Here is a 19,732-nt window from a genome sequence, read left to right as displayed (position 1 = left end):
TCTATAAGTGCATCAGATTTATACATGACTTAAATTTAAGGTTCTAATACATTGCTTTAGTTGATTTTAATACATGTATGGTTTATTATTTTTAATTTTCGTATTATTGAAATTATTTGTTTGATAAAGAAAACCCAGATTAATTAATATTAAATATACCTGAAATAATAACTTATACAATTTTAAATGAGCATTATGAATATAATTCTGTAATCCATGCAGATAAAACTTTTTATTCAGTGATACCTATTTAATTTTCTTGTATCTCTGATTTTATGAATTTTGAGAATATTAACCTTACATCTTCTGTGTTTTTACTGCAAAATACCAATTAGTAAGTTAATTATTCAAAAACTTTTCATGATTTTTAATTTTAAAAATAGTAATTCAATCAATATAATATCTTAATATATCATATTCTAAATAATAAGTACTTCTAACACTTCCAATAATAATTTGTATCAGTTCGCCGGTGTTCGTCAATTGCGCCCGGTTTTGGGACACTACCTGTATAGTATAAATCTATTGCGCCGCCATAAAAAAGGTATATTAAAAAGGTATACATCAATTGCGTCGGGGCATTTGAAAATGTCACAGACTATCTTGGTTACTTTTAATTTTTATAATAATTATATTATATTATAATATATTAGTTAAATATTAATTTATATTATTATTATTAATATTGTATTAATTTATATTAATTATATTATTTTTATAATAATTTGTACAACAATAAACAAAAATATATACATTACACACAATTTAAACAATTTATAATCTAAAAGTCGATGACTGTAAAAGTTTTAAAACATTTGATATAAAAGTGACCATTGATCTAGCTGGCAACATCAGCTTCATCATATTGTGAGGCAATTAAAAATATGTCGAACAAAAGGTCAAATATGATATTTCATTACACACGTAAAAAACTAAAAACCATAGTTGTAAAACCTATTTGTAAGTTCCTTATTTACCAAATATACAACAATGCTAATCTTTAAGTTTTGTAATCAATAGAAATAATAGGTATTACACATGTTTATGTGTAAATAACGATATATCTAATTAACCGACGCGTCGAAAATCAAGCAGAAGTCAGGATTAGCCGTGATATCAAATGATATAAACATATGATTAAAAACTAATAAGATATGCAGTACTTGTACTGTAAAAGTCCTAGCGAAACTTACAGCCATTCGAAGCATTCACTATACTAACATTAAGAAATATCTATTAATGTCCGACTCTTTAAGCAATTTAATCAGCATATACAATTTAAATACGTCGCAACCAGTTATCTACCATATAATTAATAAACTCTATGTACGTAAAAATAGTATATCACTCGCGTTGATCCCGGGAAACGTCGGCATAAGAGGTAACAAAGAAGCTGATCTAAAAGTAAAAGAAACAACAGGTACCACCGCTTTTGAAGTATACTCCCTCATATCTGACAGAGACTTGATAAACCAATCAAATTCAAGTACATGGATGAATGGAAAAACCTCTGGGCGAAATATGATAACAATAAACTAAGAGAAATAAAACATACGATACTACCATGTCCCAAATCATTTGAGATGTCCAGAAGAGACGAGGTAATTCTTGTCCACCTACGAATAGGCCACACCCGCATGACTCACGGATATCTCATGGCCAAATAAGACCCTCCAACATGCCTGACGTGTAAAACAATCACTAAAGTCAAGAATATACTGACAGCATGTCGTAAATTCAGTGAAAGGCGCATTGAACTAAAACTACCCGAGACACTATATGAGATGCTATCACCCATTCCCGAGACGACTAAAAAACTCCTAAATTTCGACAACTCAACAGAGTTCTACTCAACTAATTTGAATATTCTAACTTAGATTAAAATGTAAATCTGTAAATATAGGTAATAAGTAGAAATTAAGCAAGTATGTAAGAAATTAAAGTAAATTAAATATGTAACGCCAGCTAATAAGTATGCAGTTGATGCCTCAAACAATTAAAAAAAAATTTAAAAATTAAAAATAATTTGTATTTAAATAAATATATTTTATGTACTTTACTAAGATATTTTTCAAACCAATAAGGAAGTAAAAATACTCAACTGTTCACTGTTTTCTTAATATTTTTTTAACTTAACCTAACATTCCTTATTTAAATACACAATAAACTACATTTAGGGTTAATACATTTTTCAGAACATATCTAAATATCATTTGAGCATAAAAAATGAAAAATTTTTATCCTGGTAGTCATTTTACATGAAATTGTACTCAACGCTCAGGCAAAATGCTTAAATAATAAGAAAAACGTTTTAAATTTTTAACATGTTAAAGAACCATTGTTATCCACAAGATAAATTACATTTTTTTAAAATTTTTAAATGGTTTTGGTAATTTTTGTTGTATGAACATTATTTAAATTATTATAAATATACTAGAAAAACCCTACTCTAAAATAAATTTGATTCTTAAAAATATATGAATTGTGGACCACATGTAAATCATGAAACTTAATAATTTTGATGTGTATATTATTATTACATATTATGAAAATTCATACTTAATAGACTTTTAAAATTTTTAGTTTAATATATTTCTGAAAATTCGTTTTATGAAAATAATTTTTTTATGCAATATTAACTGTTTATAAATTAGTAAATTAATATTGACATGTATATCAAATATATGCTAAAATACTAAGATTTAAGGAAATTGAAAACCTAGAATATTTAGTTTGAATCTATTCCCATGATAATAATAAAGTATTATGTGAATAATTCACAGAATGTGAGTGCCATTCTGATAAGGTAGATTTATTTTATTGAAAAAAAAAAAAAATAATAATAACTATTGTTCAAAAATTTAAATGTATTTAACTCTGGCAGGATTCCTACTCAATTAATTCGCTGTAATAACATATTTATAGATAATTTATATATTATTATAATATATAAACAATGTCTGATTTATAAAAAAATATTAATTATTAAAAATAACATTATAGGTAACTTTTTGAAATGTGTATACAATGGTTTTATTAAGCCTCTGAGTGTTTGATGATATTACGCGTAAATCGATAAAACGATATTTGTACCGGAATATCCAATGAATTGGACGTAATAGACTTTCTATCAACATTTTTCAATTTATAATATTAAAGATAAGTTGTGATGATAATAATATTATGATAATATCCATCTACATACAAAATTCTTAATATGTTTTTTCTTTCACATGTTGTGTAAACAGATAATATTTTTGAGGGTGAATTGTCTGTAAGCAACTACATAATAAATAATATAATTTTTCTGAAAAAAAATGTACCTATGTGACACAAACCTACTCAGTATGTAATGTGAACCTTTTTCGAGTAGTGATAATATTATATAAGATAATATTGTATTCGTTTTTTTCTCCGTGCTTCGATGAATGATTTGTTTGATACTGATATTAATTTTTTTTGTACATATTAATATCATAGTTTGTAGTGGTAAAAATACTTATGTAATAAGTTTTGAGAAGTATAGAAGTCTGATAGAAAAATGGATATTGTTAGTACTGTTGGTAGATAGAAAATATATCAAATTTAAATTACTTTTTCAAAATAATCTGGAAAATGAGAATATTTACGCAATACAAGTAGTTTGATTTTGTTGTAATTCGAAAGCTATAAAATTATAAATATAAAAAATACATGTTAAGTTACTACATTTTTTTATGATGTTTTAATTTCAATTTTAACGAAATCAGATGACGGATATTCATACATAAAATACTGATTTTTCCACAAAAAATTCTTAATATTTTAAAGTACCTATACAAAAAATATATTAATCACAGAAACTTGAATCGTCAATTAAAATATTATTTTTAGTATATGATTAAATTTTCAAAATATTAATTATGAGCTATTTATATAATTTGTATAATATTTAAAATATAATATTTTATTGAAATAATCTGACTTTCACCATAAAGTAACACATTCAGATGTATGAAGTAGTAACTTTTTATGGGCATCATTTTATATAATATAATATTATTTTTGCACAAAATAATTACGTGAAATACGTGATCTTCTTTCTTTGAACTTTTGATACAATTTTGTACAACGGCTTAATTTTAGCACTTTGCACATTGTTACTTATTTATCGCTGACACCTTTATACCATCCAAAAATTTATAACCACTGGGAAAAATCCAATCTAAAAACAAAAATACAATGAAATGTGCCACCACTTCATTTAAACGTCGTCGTCAGTCTTACTCACAGAACACAGTGACTAATATCTTACCAGCCTATTGTATAGCGATATTTCAATCTCTCCGGTGAACTAACTTTTAAAATTGATATTTTGTTTTCTCATTAATTGAGTTTCATGCATTGCAAATACATGATATAGCACGCAAATATATCTTATGTAGAAAAAAGCAATATTTATGTATTTTGAAAAATTCAACACTGTTACTATTACTTTGCAATACAATCATACGTACATTATATACATTACATCATATATAGGTTGGATGTAACAGGAAGACTCAATAAATGAAATAACTTTTAATCAAATCAATAATTTTTATGAAAAATATATAATTTACAGACGCATTTATTATACCTATGTAAATATAAAGGCGTTTTTTGTTTTTATTTTTCAATACTGAAAATAAAAATTTTTAATCTGATATAAATTTCTTTTAAAGAATCGAAATAGTCGATTTCTAGGTAAACGTGGTTTTAAGAAAAAAGTTAATTTTAAAAATATTTATTTTAGTCGTTTAGTTAATTTTTATAATTTTTTTAAATCTCATTATTTTTGTGAAGTCAAGTTAATGAAATTGTAGAAAAAACACTTAATTTTTTAATACTTTAAGTTCGATAAGTATATATTTTTTTAAAATATTTAATGATAATTTTTAAATAGTTACTAGCTAAAGTTTAAATATATTTTTTTAAAGCTATTACTTTTTAAATCAGATTTAAAATTTTTATTTTCAGTATTAAAAAATAAAAATAAAAATGTTTTATATTATTCTATAATAATAAGTATTCTATATTTCTTACCTAAAAACTAATTGTAATAATCATTTTCATTTTTATTTTCATACAATTAGACGACAAAGTGTTCCTAAAAGATAATTGCTATACGATCAATTGTAGAAAAGGAAGTTCTTATATAAAAAATATAAGTCCGTATTTCCATACGCAGTAAGAAAATCTCAAGAATTTAAAAATAATTTGATCTTTAAGTATGTTTAAAAATTCAGAAATCAAACGTTGAATAGAATGCATTATTTTCAATTTTAATTACAAAGAATAACACTGACTCTTATAATATGCATACTTCGTTAACTCTGCACCTTATATATTTCACCGCCGACTCACCTGTTATATAATATTAACCTTTATGTAAATTCAGAACAATCTCAACAAAGCTTCCGTTTTGGGTAAACATATCATCATTATGTGGTTAGCTGGATATTTGAGAATAATATACAATGAAATAGCTGACAAACTTCAATAGCCATTAACAATAATGAAACCTTTTTAATAAGCTAAATGCCATAATATGACGACTTGAAAAAACACATGTATGAGTATACAAAAAAATAAACGGCAATTTTATTCAATTTCATGTATTTCATTGTTCTGTATGTGATTTGAGAAAAAAAAAATTTGGAACATAGGAAATACTAAATTAAACAAGATTAAGAGGGATATTTGCTGTTGGTAAATCCAGAGCTCAACGGCAAAGAAAATACTGTTCTTAACAGACTTCGAATTGGTCACAACAGAATCACCCACAGTTTCCTGATGGTCAGAGAGGCCCCCCATCCCCTTTGCCAAACCTGCGGGACCATATTAACCACAAATACTTAATAGCCGACTGTTTATTGTACAGCCAAGAATTGGTTGATCACAGGATAACATTCAACTTAGACACCATACTACATCGGTTCAAATCAATAAAAAATCCTAGATACCTATAATTAATTTTATGAAACAAATACATTTTTTCAATCATAAAAAAAAAATGTAACTCAATTATACATAGCAATCATGTATAGCCTATCTTTATAATATCTCGTAATTCGAAACCTGCTTGTACTAACCTAACTTTTGTTGGTGTTTTTTTTTCGAACTATAAAATTAAAAAAAAATTGACCTTTATGTATATGAGATCATAATATTAGCTCGAATGCAATAACTGTATAGTATGTTATTATATTGTCAATATTTTATGAATTTCATCCTATACTGTGTATATAACTATTGAACAATCTCCGATGTATCAAATATCCAATTAGTAATTTGAGAACTGTATTTCTTAAATATAAGATATGCATATTGTGCCTATTCACGATATTGTATGTACAAAATATCCATGTTACAAATAACGTCACGTTATAAGTTGTTAATTTCACCAAAGATTGCAATTCGATTTTATTACATTATTTTTAAGTACAGTGAAACCTCTAAATACCGGACACTCTCGGTCGCTTAGATGTCGTTCGCTATTTGGAGGTGTCCGTTATTAAGAGGGGAAATACAGCGAGTACACATTTCACCGTCCCCAAAATTCCGTCCGTTATTTGGAGGTGTCTGCTATTGAGATATGTCCGTTAAAGGAGGTTTCACTGTATAAACAAAATAATAACACTATTGAAAGGGGTCATTGAATAGTTTTAGGTGAATAACTTATGTATTATTTATAGTTTTGAATTCCAGTTTCTACAAAAAATGGTGGTTGAAAATGTATACATTTAATATAAATTGAGCACAAGGTTTTTTTTATGTGAGATACATGTATGGGTTTGGGTTCTTAAATTTAATTTGATAAATGTACAATAAGTCCAAATTAATGTGTCTGATCTCAATTTTTGGATGGAATAAAATAAATGATATATCTACATCGCTAATTGTCATTCAAAAATTCAATTCACGAATATCTTTAATATTGTTAAAGTTGCGTTAGTATGTGATTTTATAACGATATTATTTAGGAACGTGGTGCACACTTTAATTTTTGAAAAATTTAACAATGGTCAATACTACTATTGTGTATTTGTGTTTATTATGTATGTATTTATAAAGCTTATAAAATATCTATTCTTAACCAAAATAAATAAGTTTTATTTTTAATATAATGTTGCAAGGTTAATAGAACCACATGTAAAAAATTATTTATTATTTTATAATTGAAAAGTGTATACTGTATATTGTATAAGAGTGTATGCAGATTCGAATTATGTCTATTTGATCTATGCACCATGATTTAATATGGCAGTTTAAATGAAATCATTCAAATACACTATATCTTAAATCATCATATACTCTATGAAAATAATATTTACAATATTTACATATATTATTAATTTTAATGCAATGCTAATAACAGGTACTGCTTTATAGATTTTCTGTTAATAACTAATATATATATATATATATATCTAATAACTAATAGGTACTAAAAAATAAAAGTTATAATTTTACTTATTTATCTCACTACAATATTTTATGTATAATATTAGGTACAGTCGGTACAGTTGATTTTTTTTAGTTCTATTAAGCCTATTACATTTATCGTTCTTATACACCAGCCATAATTTAATAACGAGTTTATTCTTTTTAAAATATTGAGTTGTTTCTATTTTTTCAATATATTTTATTTGGTAAAAAGCCCTTATTCATGATTTATAATGTGGTATCAGCTGTTAGTTAAGATAAAGTTAATCAAGACAAACAATTTTAAGTATAAAACAATTTTTCTGTATAAAAAACTGTACATTCCAATATTCCATCAACACGGAACATCTACTCTAGGAAACGTGTAAGATTAATAATCAATTTTTATAAATGCCTTTTAAAATATATAAACTTCCATCAAATGTAATCAACTATACTAGCTGTAATTATATTTGTATTTGCTTTAAAAATTGTATCTGTATAGGCAATTTAAATTTAAATCGAAGTAATTAAAACTGAAAAAATCTTTTACAAATAATAGCATATAATCACTTTATTTGATTTAATTATTTATTCTGATGTTAAGTATTTTCAGTGGAGCGATAAATGTATTGATTTTATGATGATGTGTGTTTTATTTTTGTGTCTATGTACACGATAAGTTGTCAAAATAATGCTTCGACTTCTCACTCTAGTAACTTTTCCGGTTGGAAAGTGAATCCAGTTGGTGAATTAAGGACGTAAAAATGTATAATACCCTGTAGTTTTCAAAAGCGCTGGTAAAAACCAAGAAAAACAAGAATTTTTACACGAAATCAGTTTTGGAAAAAATCAATTTTGGATATTGGTAGAAGTCTAAAACAAATTACCTTAGATAGGTACATGAAATGTTCACTGAATAATAATTATAAAATTGTAACAAATAATATTTTTACGATTCAATATTATAAAAAATGTTTCTAGACAAATTTAATTCAACTATTAAAGCTATTTAACAAATCAATAGTACAATCAACTACTTTATGTACACATTTAGAAATAGACTTTGTTTTTATTTTTATAATTTATTAACCTAGGTTTAATTGGAGTATCTAATACCTATATAACTGAATACGTCTATTACGACACAAAAATAGTAAGTCAATCAGGTCAATAGTACCTAGATGAATAATGCTCATTATCCGATATTTAATGCTTTTGGATATAGAGGATTATATAATATTGTTACAATTTGACTTTTGGAGGTGAATTTCAAGTTTTATCTAGACTATACAGAGTATATTGAGAACTATTTTTCTCTACATCTATAACAGCCATTCATATCCAATTTTCTATGTTAACTAACTATCGAATAAGGCCAATTAAGTTATTGCTAAAAAAATATATGGTTCTAATGGCCACTCATTTTACTTAGTTCAAAGGTTTTAGAATACTTTTTTTTGACATATATCGACAATATTATAAAAATTATATTGGTATGGTATGATATCTGATATCATTTAAATCGTATTTTATTTGTAGAATTAACAATGAATAAATTTTAAAATACTTTTAATAAATTGCTACACGAATAACGTTTGATTTTCAAACAATTTTATTTCAGTAACTTAAGCTACTGCCAAGCCGTTAAACAATGATATAAAAGTGTCATATATCACAAAAAAACGAAAACTAGTCTTTGAAACATCATCAAAAAAAAAATATGATTATTATTCTAGTTTTAAGTTTCCAACATAAATTAAAAGACTCGAAATAGTTTTATTCGTTCGATAAGTTTTATTTTGCATTTCAATTTGTTACCAAAACATGATAAAATATCTATAAATGTATATAAGTACATATACAATATATATATATATATATATATATATATAATATTACATACATTCTCTAAGCTAATAAATACACTAAACTCATATTAAAACAAATTTATGAAGACATACATTTAGCAGTTTATAAAAACAAAAAATGTTTTCTAAAAACATGAACATCCAAAGTGATTAGTTATATGGTTTAGTTTTTTTTTTAGTTTATCTTTTTTTTTTAATTTTAAGATCAAAAATTAAAACTAAGAAGCTAGTGTGATAATTTATTCTTCAGAAATTGTCATAATTGAAATCCTTCAAGTGTATGATCATTTTAAGGTATATAATACTATATATATTATTTAATATAATATGTTAACACATCTTCATGCTCGAATATTTATAAAAATAAACATTAATAATTGTTGGGACATACCAACGCAGTAAAACTTAATGAGGTTAAAATATATTATATAATAATAAATACCTAATCGTTTTAATGGGAAAAAAAGTTAGTATAAGAATTGAGAATGTCCGTCGACCCCCCCCCCCCCAAAAAAAAAAAAAATCAGAAAACATAATATAGATTCGAAAAGAGGTTTCCAAAAATTTAGTTGAAATAAATAAACCTTAATGGAATTATATGTAACTTACATTCACCAAATAACCTAAAATATAATTTTATTTACTTAATAATACCATATTATTATTACCATTATTGTATTATTATGATTATTGTTCTAGATTATGTTAATATAATTGTCATACACACTCGTACACTTGTACACGATGCACGCGTTTCGTGCTTATAAGGTTTTTATTACAACTAATGTTTGTTTTATGCTAATTGATGTAATGTATTAAATAAAAGTTAATAAAATAAAATTTACAAATGCAGTTTACATTCAAATACCACCTATACAGCATACAATTTTTCAAAATAGTGAGTGTTCGCTGTTAATATAACCACTTTGTAGGTATACATTATACAATAATACAATGTATAACACTTTGTATAATAACACCTATCATCGCTTTCCGACGTTAATTGAAAAAAAAATATCAAACGAATTAATCAAGATAATATTTTTGTAGGTGTAAGTACGCTATATTTTTTATGCTATTTCATAATTTTACATTTTACATTTACTATTCTAAGTATTTTATATCATAAGTATGTATAAGTAATTTTAAATAGTTTGTATAGAGTGTACATACTAACTTACCTTTGATTTAATATTATAACTACACAATGATTGGGTATATTGAATTTAAATTCAAAAGATTCAAATATATTCTAAAAGGATTATGTTTTTAATTTTGTGTTTTTAATCGACAGTATTGAAACTTTTGTTTATACATTCTATGTAAACTGTAAAAAAATGTATTGGGTATAGAAAACCATGATCTAATTTAGAGAGACTGACGGTACCCATCTGGCGCCATGTAATCTTGTTAGTGGTTTATAAAAAATCCTTGTTGTATTAACACGACGTGGGCACTTAAATCCAGTTTAAAATAATTATTAAAAAGCAGCATTTAGGTTGTTTTTTTAAACATTTATGATATTGCTGGTCACGGAAAAAAAAGGCATTATTACCAACCAAATCCTAAGTAATATTAATAAACACATATAAATCCTTCTTTTAATAAAAGTTCAACTCACCCGCAGTCCATCTACTATCTTATAATTATTATAAAACGTTATGTTTTATAGCTCAATGTTATTTAAATTGTATCCCTTTCCCTGGGTTGATTCATAATTATCTTAACTAAGTTAATTTTAAATTATACTTTAATATTTGTATAGTTAATTTATCTATTAATAAATATAGGTACTATATATCTTGTAGATCTGGATATAGGAAAATATCTAAATACTTCACATTTCATTGATCAATCACATAATAATAGCAATAGCAGAGTGATTAGTCTTTTGTTCTAGTAAAACGTAATATTATTATAGACATATCATTATAAATTTAAATTTATAATTTCCCTGATTCTGTTTTATTTTTACATTATTAATGTTATAATGTCATATGAACAAATAATAAATTACCATAAATATCCAATAACGTGCATTTAAAAATTTAAATTATAGAAGAAAATATAATATACTTACTTACATTTTATATAGGTAGGTGATTATGTACTTGTTTTTTTTTTTTTTTTACATTAAATATTAATATGTGTTAATATCTGTTCAACTACAACTCGTAATAAGCTCTATTTTAATAACTACTTTAGCACTCAAAAGACAATATTGTAAATACATGATGTTTACTCGCTGTTTTAAAACACTGATATAGTTAACATGCGAAAATTACAAAAGAAACAAGTGCATATTAAAATAAAAAACAATAAATATATTTCTATATAATATGCTTCCATAAATTTTGTACAGCTTTTACTTTTGCAAAAACAGTTTAAACTAAAATTTTACTATAATATGGTTTTAAATGTTGTTTTTTTTTTAAATTTTTTTTTGGGGGGAGGGGGGATTGAGGCTTTGACACCAAAGGCCATTAGCCTGTGGAACTGTGGGGGAGGGAACTGTTGGTTTTAGTACTCGTGGATGTTTTTGGCAGAATTTCGAATGGACACCCGTAGGTTTCTGCCATGTCCGGGTAGGGGGTGCTGGCCTCTCTTTATAGACAGCATGAACTGCCTGGAAAGCGATGCCATCCATGGTTGGGATCCGAACCGGCGACGATGCTCGTTGCAACCGACGAGTTAATCCATCTAGCCACTACACCCTCTTTAAATGTTTTGTCTTATGGTTATACGAGTATAAGCATATTATGTTATACTTATTTCTTTGATATTACATATTTTATCTACTTCTAATATTTTGTATTTTAATAGAAACCCAATGACACTTCTGAGACCTGAAATGACTTAAATTAATTAATAATTTGTGTGTGTGTATGATTAATTCTTGGCTTATTTCATAATAAAACGACAGCTGACATCTGTAAATAACCGAACAACAAAATTCAAATACATAAATATTTTTTTTGATGAATTAAAAATTGTGTTCAATTTAATAATGAATCTAACATACATACACATGGACACTGAATTACAACTATAGATAAGTACAATTCAATTAAAATAAAATAAAATTCTATTAATATTATAATTGTTTTTTTATTATTACTTATACATCCACACATGGTTTCAATAATTTATACTAAAAGATATAATTTTCAGCACTTGTATTTAATATTGATCATCCATCTCATAATTACTTCCCCATTGTAAATCCACTTGATTTGAGTGATTTAACAGATGGATGACTTGAAATTAATTTAACATTTCTCTGATGTTTTATAGATAGCAGTCAAGATTCGCAGGTAGTTGGTACAACTGTTTCGGATAAACTTATAGTCTCATCATTTCATGTTCATTATACGTATCAATTATTCATTCCTATGCGCAACACGAATCGTGTAAAGAATCAGTCAAATATTTTAATGATAAGTACTGAAACTAATGAGCATCCTCAATAGAATATGCTGATGTTACATTCATTGCTGTGAATTATGACTTATTCTCAATGACGAGGTACATTTGAAATATTTTATATAGCAGAGGGATTTCCCCGGCTTTTTAATATTACACTCATTAGAAAAAGGTAAGTAAAATCATTTATGTTAAATATGTATAATATATTATATTGTTTACCTTTATTTAGTAATTATGCAACAAAGAAAAAATATGTGTTTAAAATAATGAAAGTACCTACAGTACTTTTAATAAGTCATCGCTAATTACTAACATTTGTGAGTTTAACATTTTAACATATTATATAATTTTGGCTTATAAATATTACCCGTCCCAATGTAAAGGTGACATAGTGTGAATCATATATAGTTTTGGTACTATTTGAAAGCATATATTCAAATTAATAATAATGCTTTTAATCTCGATAGTTTTATCTATTGGATTGGCTACTCAGTAAGTATTCTCCAAATTATTTTTAAATAATAAAAACACAACGTACAGCTAATTTTTGTAGGTACGTAATTATTGCATATTATATAATTGTCCAACAATCAAACGATTATTGCTAACTTAGATTGATTAGTACGATGCATAACTATAAAATTATTTATTTTTTAAAATACGCTTGTTTCTAAACACTATAATTTGTATAGGTACTAATTATAATACCTGCATATAATAATAATTTTTAATAACTTATAAGGTATCTATCTAAACAATGCAGTTGCTTTTATTGATTTTTTTTTTAACACATCTTATTTGTTTAACGGAAAATCATTTAGTGTAACTATTAGTTATGGTTATTTAAAAAAAAATTTATTAACATTGTCTGGAATAAATCATTGAATCTTATCCGATATTTTTGTTTTGAAGTAAATAATAATTGGTTCATTAACTATTAAAATACTTACGTACCTCTATGAAATTAATGCTACACATACATATGTAGTTTTAAAACTTAACTAGCAGGTTATTCATAAAATGTTGGATAAATGTAACATTATCCTAAGAATTCTATTTTTGTCAAATAGAATCTGTATTTGCTATGTTGTATTATTGTGAAATAATGTGCAAAGTGAATACAAACATTAATTGAATTGAAATGGTCGGTGAAATATTATGGAAAACATTTTAATTTTGTTCTAGATTTGCAAATTCAGTTCTTTCACCTATAAATGAAGGTAATATTAATATCATTACAAAACTGTAATCAAACATAATTTATTTGAACAAGGGAACCAACATAAATTAATATTTTTTCCACTCATACTCAATTATAGAATTACTATTTACTACAGGAAAACTTAGATTTATTCCTCAACAAGAACTTTCGGTGACACAAGAGGTTCAAGATGATTCTCCAAGCATGTCGAGATTATCAATGGAAGGAAATCAACAAATTTATCCAATGTTACAACAGCCAATCATACAACAACCAATGATGCAACAGCCAATGATGCAACAACCAATGATGCAACAACCAATAATGCAACAACCAATGATGCAAGGATTCAATACTCCATTTTCGTTAAATCCCATAAATCAGCAGCAATTATCTCTATTATTGATGTCATCGTATGCTAGAATAATGGCATTAACTCAACTCATGAACATGCAAGACAAAAGTCAACTTTATCAATCTAATCATTATAGTGGTATTTTTTATTTTATTTTTATTTATTTTTTATACGCCTCAACTACTTAGGTTATTGAATTAAATTGCATTTTAAAGATTTTTATGCTAAATAATAAATATTCTAAGTACATGAATGATACATGAAAAGTGTATGATAATTTAATTACAAGTGATTAATGTTATGTATATTCGTCATATTATCTGGAACAGGTTTGACTCTTTGAATGAGTAGTTAAAGAAAATTGATGTCATCTCTGGGTTAGGTGTTAGTATTTCACATAATTTTTAGAAAGCATCAGTCTATCCTCGGTGTTTTTCGTAAGGAAAATATGATAATGACCGTAATCTTAGTTTTCTTAAATGTCGATTATTTTTTAATTTACAGTATGTAAACTGAAATTATTAATAGGTATTATTTTATTCTAATTTTAATAGTATTTTATGTTTTTTAAAAGATCCAACACTAAATAATTATGGCCCAACTCCAGCTCAACTGCCATATGATCAACAACCTCAAGAAGATCTACAAAACAATTTGAAAAATGAAATGTTGCAACAACACCAACAAGCAGAATCAGAGCAACAGGAAATTTTAGAACAGCAAAGAATACAACGTGAATATAACATAGAAATTCAAAGACGTAAAGAGCTTCTTAAAAGAAAAAGGAAGGAAAATGAATTAGAAAAACAACAACAACTAGTTGAACGTCAATTACGTGACGAAGAAGAAATAAAAAGGGAAAGAGAAGAAGCTGAAAAACAAATATTAGAAGAACAAAGGAATGAACAGAAACAAAAAGAAGAGGATTTAAAATTAGTCCAACAAGAAGAACTAAGATTTCAACTAAATAAAGAGAAAAAAATGAAACAAATGCAGGGAAACATGAAATTCAAACCAGGAGTAGTAAAAATGAAGCGCAATCAATTTTAAGAAAAACTAGAGGAAGATAACATTTTAAATCCATACAAAAATACTAAGGAAAAATTTCACTAAACTAATAAAATAAAAAGACAATTTATTGTTTCAAGATAATTTATAAAAAATGTACTTTTTAATTTTAATATGGTTGTATTAAAAATTAAAAATTATAATAATATCAATTATTAAAACAAACAGAAACGTAGTATCCACCATATATATTCATAATATATTACTACCTAGTAAAAAATATGTTCTCTTTTAGATTCTGAACGAAGTGATGAATGTATTGATTTTATAATGATGTGTTTTTTTTTTGTGTGTGTGTGTACAGCATAACTAGTCGAAATAATGCTTCAATTTCAAACTTTGGAGGTGGTTTCCGATGTAAAAGTGAATATCCTTGGTGCATTATACAGGTCAAAAGTTAACATTTACCAATATTTTTCAAAAAAATTGAGAAAAACAAAAAAAAAATGACAGAAAAACGGGAATTTTTACGCAAAACCAGTTTTCGACCAAATCGATTTTTTTATATGGTTGTAATTCAAAAACTAATCACTGTAAATACTTTATATTTTCACCAAATTTTTATATTAGTGTTATCTATATACAGTTTAGTTTTAAAAATGTTTTGACTTTTTTTGAGATATTTATAGACCATTGAAAATTTCGATTTTTTTTTTTTTGAAGTGTCGGAAAAAAAAATTTTAGATGGCCAAAAAAACTTGTAAATTTAATAAAAACTTTCTAATAAGTTATTCTTATAGTGATTAAAAAATTATAAGAATACATAGGCACAATTTTTTTTTTATAAGCGTTTGTAGTACAAATTTTAACGAAATCTGTCGAAAACGCAAAAATTAGCAAGTAATTTTGAAGTTTAGAAATCATAAAATTATGTGTTAATAACTAAGGATTAAAAATACAACACTAAGTTTTCCATAAGTTTTCCTTCAATTAGCTATAGAGAAAACTCGAAGCATTATAATAAGACAAATTTTAAGTGCGTTTGAATTTTAAATTTTTACGAAATAGCGTTACGATAACGATTTATCCTCAAACGATTTTAAATATTTGTGATTATTCAAAAAGTATAAGTCGTATATACTTGAAAATTTTACCAGTTATTTAGATTGGCATTTTCTTTACATGTTTAAATCTTCAAAATATTTTGACTTTTTTCGAGATATTTAAAGACAACTGAAATTTTCAATTTTTCTGAAATTTTTTTTTGAAGTGTTGATAAAATTTGTTTGGCCTAATCAAAATACTTGAAAATTTAATACAAAATTTTTCATAAGTTATTCTAATATTGATTAAAAAATTATAAGAATACATAGGCACAATTTTTTTTTATTAGCATTTGAAGTTCAAATATTGACAAAAATTCGTCAAAACCATGAATATTTGAAAATTATTTTGAAGTTGAAAAATCATAAAAATGCTTGTGTTCATAACTAAGGATTAAAAATACAACACAAAGTTTCCCATAAGTTTTTCTTCAAGTAGCTATAGAGAAAACTCGAAGCATCATTATAGGAAAAATGTTTTGAGTGTTTGAGTTTTAAATTTTTATGAAATCAGGTATACATATATCTATGATAATATAAGGTACCTATTATGAATTATGATAACTACATGCAACGTTTTTGGAAAAATTGATTAACCACGCCTTATGCAAAATGCATCGTAACTGAAAAATAAAATATTTTGTTTCAAAATATAATATATGACAATATTTAAATATAATATATCCTAGACTGACAAATCATCTCCGTTCAGAATCGTTTTTCGTATACAATAATACCTATCGGCTATCATTGCATTCAAATCTAACCTACCCTAGTCAAAGGTCCACCCCACCACCTAATGTACAGCATAGTGACATCCAATTACCCGCTTTTTTTTATGAATTTAAGAATTTATGAAAAAGTGTTTTGAAATATGACTATCAATTGAATATTTGCTAATTAGGTATATATATATATATATTTTTTTTAATTATCTGATTAATAAAATATTATTTAAAATAGTAATTGTCATAATTTTAATCCAAAATAAATTCCATAAATTAATTAATACGATTACAATAAAAAACATATATAATATTTCTTACTTAACTTGTTAATAATATTTATAAAGAAGTAATCTAAAATATTATTTATAATATTAACAACCATAAATAATAATCTTTAATCAATGTAATTACCATGTATTACGCGCACAAAATATTGTAGGTTCTATCTACGGTATATTTTTTGTTTGTTTTATAAACATACATTTTAAATATTGTGATGAAATCTAAAACTATAAAAATATTGAGAACAAAATTTTACAATTTATTAAATCTTCGTAAAACGATCATGAAATGAACCGTCAATAAGATACATATTTCAATGAATGAATGTTATTTCAGATCCCAATTTAATTAATCAACGTGAATATGTATGTTAAGACAGCATACAGAAATCTGTTTTTGGTAACTTTTCTCACTTTGTTTACCAAAGGTCACGGCGCAGTTGGATTATTGTTGTCGTATTAAGTTTGAAATTCATAATACTTTCTGCTACTTTGATAAACTATTGAGAAAACTGGAAAATTACCTCACTAAAATTACCTCTGATTTCCTAAATATTCTAGACTTGATTTTCGATCTTTAAGATCTCTCATCTATTAAACATTTCAAGAATTGTTTTACCCTTTTCGTTATCAATTTGTAATATCCAATAACAGATTCCGAGGATAAAGTTATATCAATACAAAAATGCATATATTTATGATAAATTGTATTGTATGCAAATATGTCAAAACACCTATTCCGTATAATAACCGAGCTCCTTGGTTTATTTCATCCGAGTTTGCACTTCATATTAATTTTCAAAATATTATTCCTCGCTGATATAATTAAATAAATATTATTATTCAAATTTCTCACCAAAAAATATTTATGATAATATTGACATAATTAAGTTGGTATCATTTCTAAATTATCCAAATAATAATGATGTAACTCTATCACGAGATTAGCTTAAGATAGATATTTGATAATACATAGTAAATAAATATAAAAACTTAACCATATAATTAATTTCTTCTGCAAGACTGTAACTAAAAAATCTAAAAATAATATATAAACAAAGTTTTTTTTGCTTTAGATACTTCAAATTCAAATTTGTTTTTAAACAATGAATACAAGTTTGAATTTCAATGACCAAAATTTTTGTTTTGTGTGTAACGGAAACGTCACCATATAAAACGGTCCTTTCCAAGACCACCAATCAGCGCACAGTATGACAGCATAAACCCCACAGACTAACATTAGGGAACAATAATAAAGCCCCAAATAACAACACACCAAAAACAATAAGGGTTGTAGATAGGGGAGAGTAAGACGAATCCAACGATACCCTCACCACGTCAATTACTCCAAAACAGAGTAACTACATAATGTATCGTACCACGAGTAAACACAACTAAACACGGCGGCAGCAGATAGTTTACTAGTCGGTACGGCAGACGACTTGCATACCGGACGATTCAACATAACCAACACAGTCTTCAATAATCCTTCAACCAGTCCAACCTACACACACCGAACTACAGAAGGAATCAAGACACATCAAGAATTCATCAACGCAGCGTTCCAGCCTACACCGCAGACAAAGTCATCGATACAGCGGCTATAATATCGATGTTGTTTGCGCATCCCTAGCGGCAATCGACGATCACGACATCTTCACCTTATGCTACGGACGAAGCCATCGGCGTAGCGGCCAAACACTCGTTATACGAAACGACGAGCGCAGCGTTCCCGGTCACACCACAGACGAGGCCATTAGCGTAGCGACAAAGACACTCGTTATACGAAGCGGCAACCGACAAGCACAGCGTTCCAGCTCACCACCACGGACGAAACCATCGACGCAGCGTCGAGAACGGTCGATATGCAAGGCAGTCTTCGGCGTTGACGAACTACTAGCGTTGTTACTACGCTTACGGTCGATATACCATCGCGACCAATAAGAAACGGTTCTTTTCAGAACCACCAATCTGATAACCCCCCTCGGCGTGCCTGCTCAGGTATCACTGTGACATAGTATCAAATCAAACACGACTTATAAGAGACCGTGGGAGAGTGATTCTAACTCATCCCCTTTCTTATTATATAATTTTTAATAGTAGTAAATTGTCCCAAGTCCCAATATTTGTACATTCAATCGTGCCTCTGCATGCCCGATACCGCCCGTTGCGGCCCGCTTCTTTAAGCCAACCGCACGGCCCGGAACCAACTTCCCTCACATTTATTATTGTATATAATAATCCATATCGCACAATAAACAAACAAAATGTACATATAAAACAACTGTATAATTATTCACGATCGCGGTAAGT

General features: G+C 26.4%; 1 protein-coding gene across 1 annotated transcript; it reads left to right on the top strand.

Annotated features, from left to right (window-relative positions):
- Positions 1–13,109: 13,109 nt before the first annotated feature.
- Positions 13,110–15,545, top strand: LOC107163684 (uncharacterized). The gene is made up of 4 exons (XM_089221127.1): positions 13,110–13,235; positions 13,929–13,963; positions 14,081–14,437; positions 14,874–15,545. The coding sequence occupies exons 1-4, from the start codon at positions 13,192–13,194 to the stop codon at positions 15,347–15,349; spliced, it is 912 nt and encodes a 303-aa protein (XP_089077253.1). The 5' UTR covers positions 13,110–13,191; the 3' UTR covers positions 15,350–15,545.
- The last annotated feature ends 4,187 nt before the right edge of the window (positions 15,546–19,732 follow it).

Source organism: Diuraphis noxia, unplaced genomic scaffold, assembly GCF_037042655.1.
Source record: "Diuraphis noxia isolate RWA-SAM2 unplaced genomic scaffold, SU_Dnox_SAM2 contig0002, whole genome shotgun sequence".
NCBI lineage: Eukaryota > Metazoa > Arthropoda > Insecta > Hemiptera > Aphididae > Diuraphis > Diuraphis noxia.
This window is presented reverse-complemented; position numbering and strand designations above follow the sequence as displayed.

What these genes read in the sequence shown, in the direction of transcription:
- LOC107163684 (XM_089221127.1), top strand. Translation starts at nt 13,192, where the DNA reads ATGCTTTTAATCTCGATAGTTTTATCTATTGGATTGGCTACTCA. An exon ending in TCTATTGGATTGGCTACTCA is followed by an intron (nt 13,236 to 13,928) that starts GTAAGTATTCTC and finishes ATTTTGTTCTAG; the next exon opens with ATTTGCAAATTCAGTTCTTT. An exon ending in TCAATCTAATCATTATAGTG is followed by an intron (nt 14,438 to 14,873) that starts GTATTTTTTATT and finishes GTTTTTTAAAAG; the next exon opens with ATCCAACACTAAATAATTAT.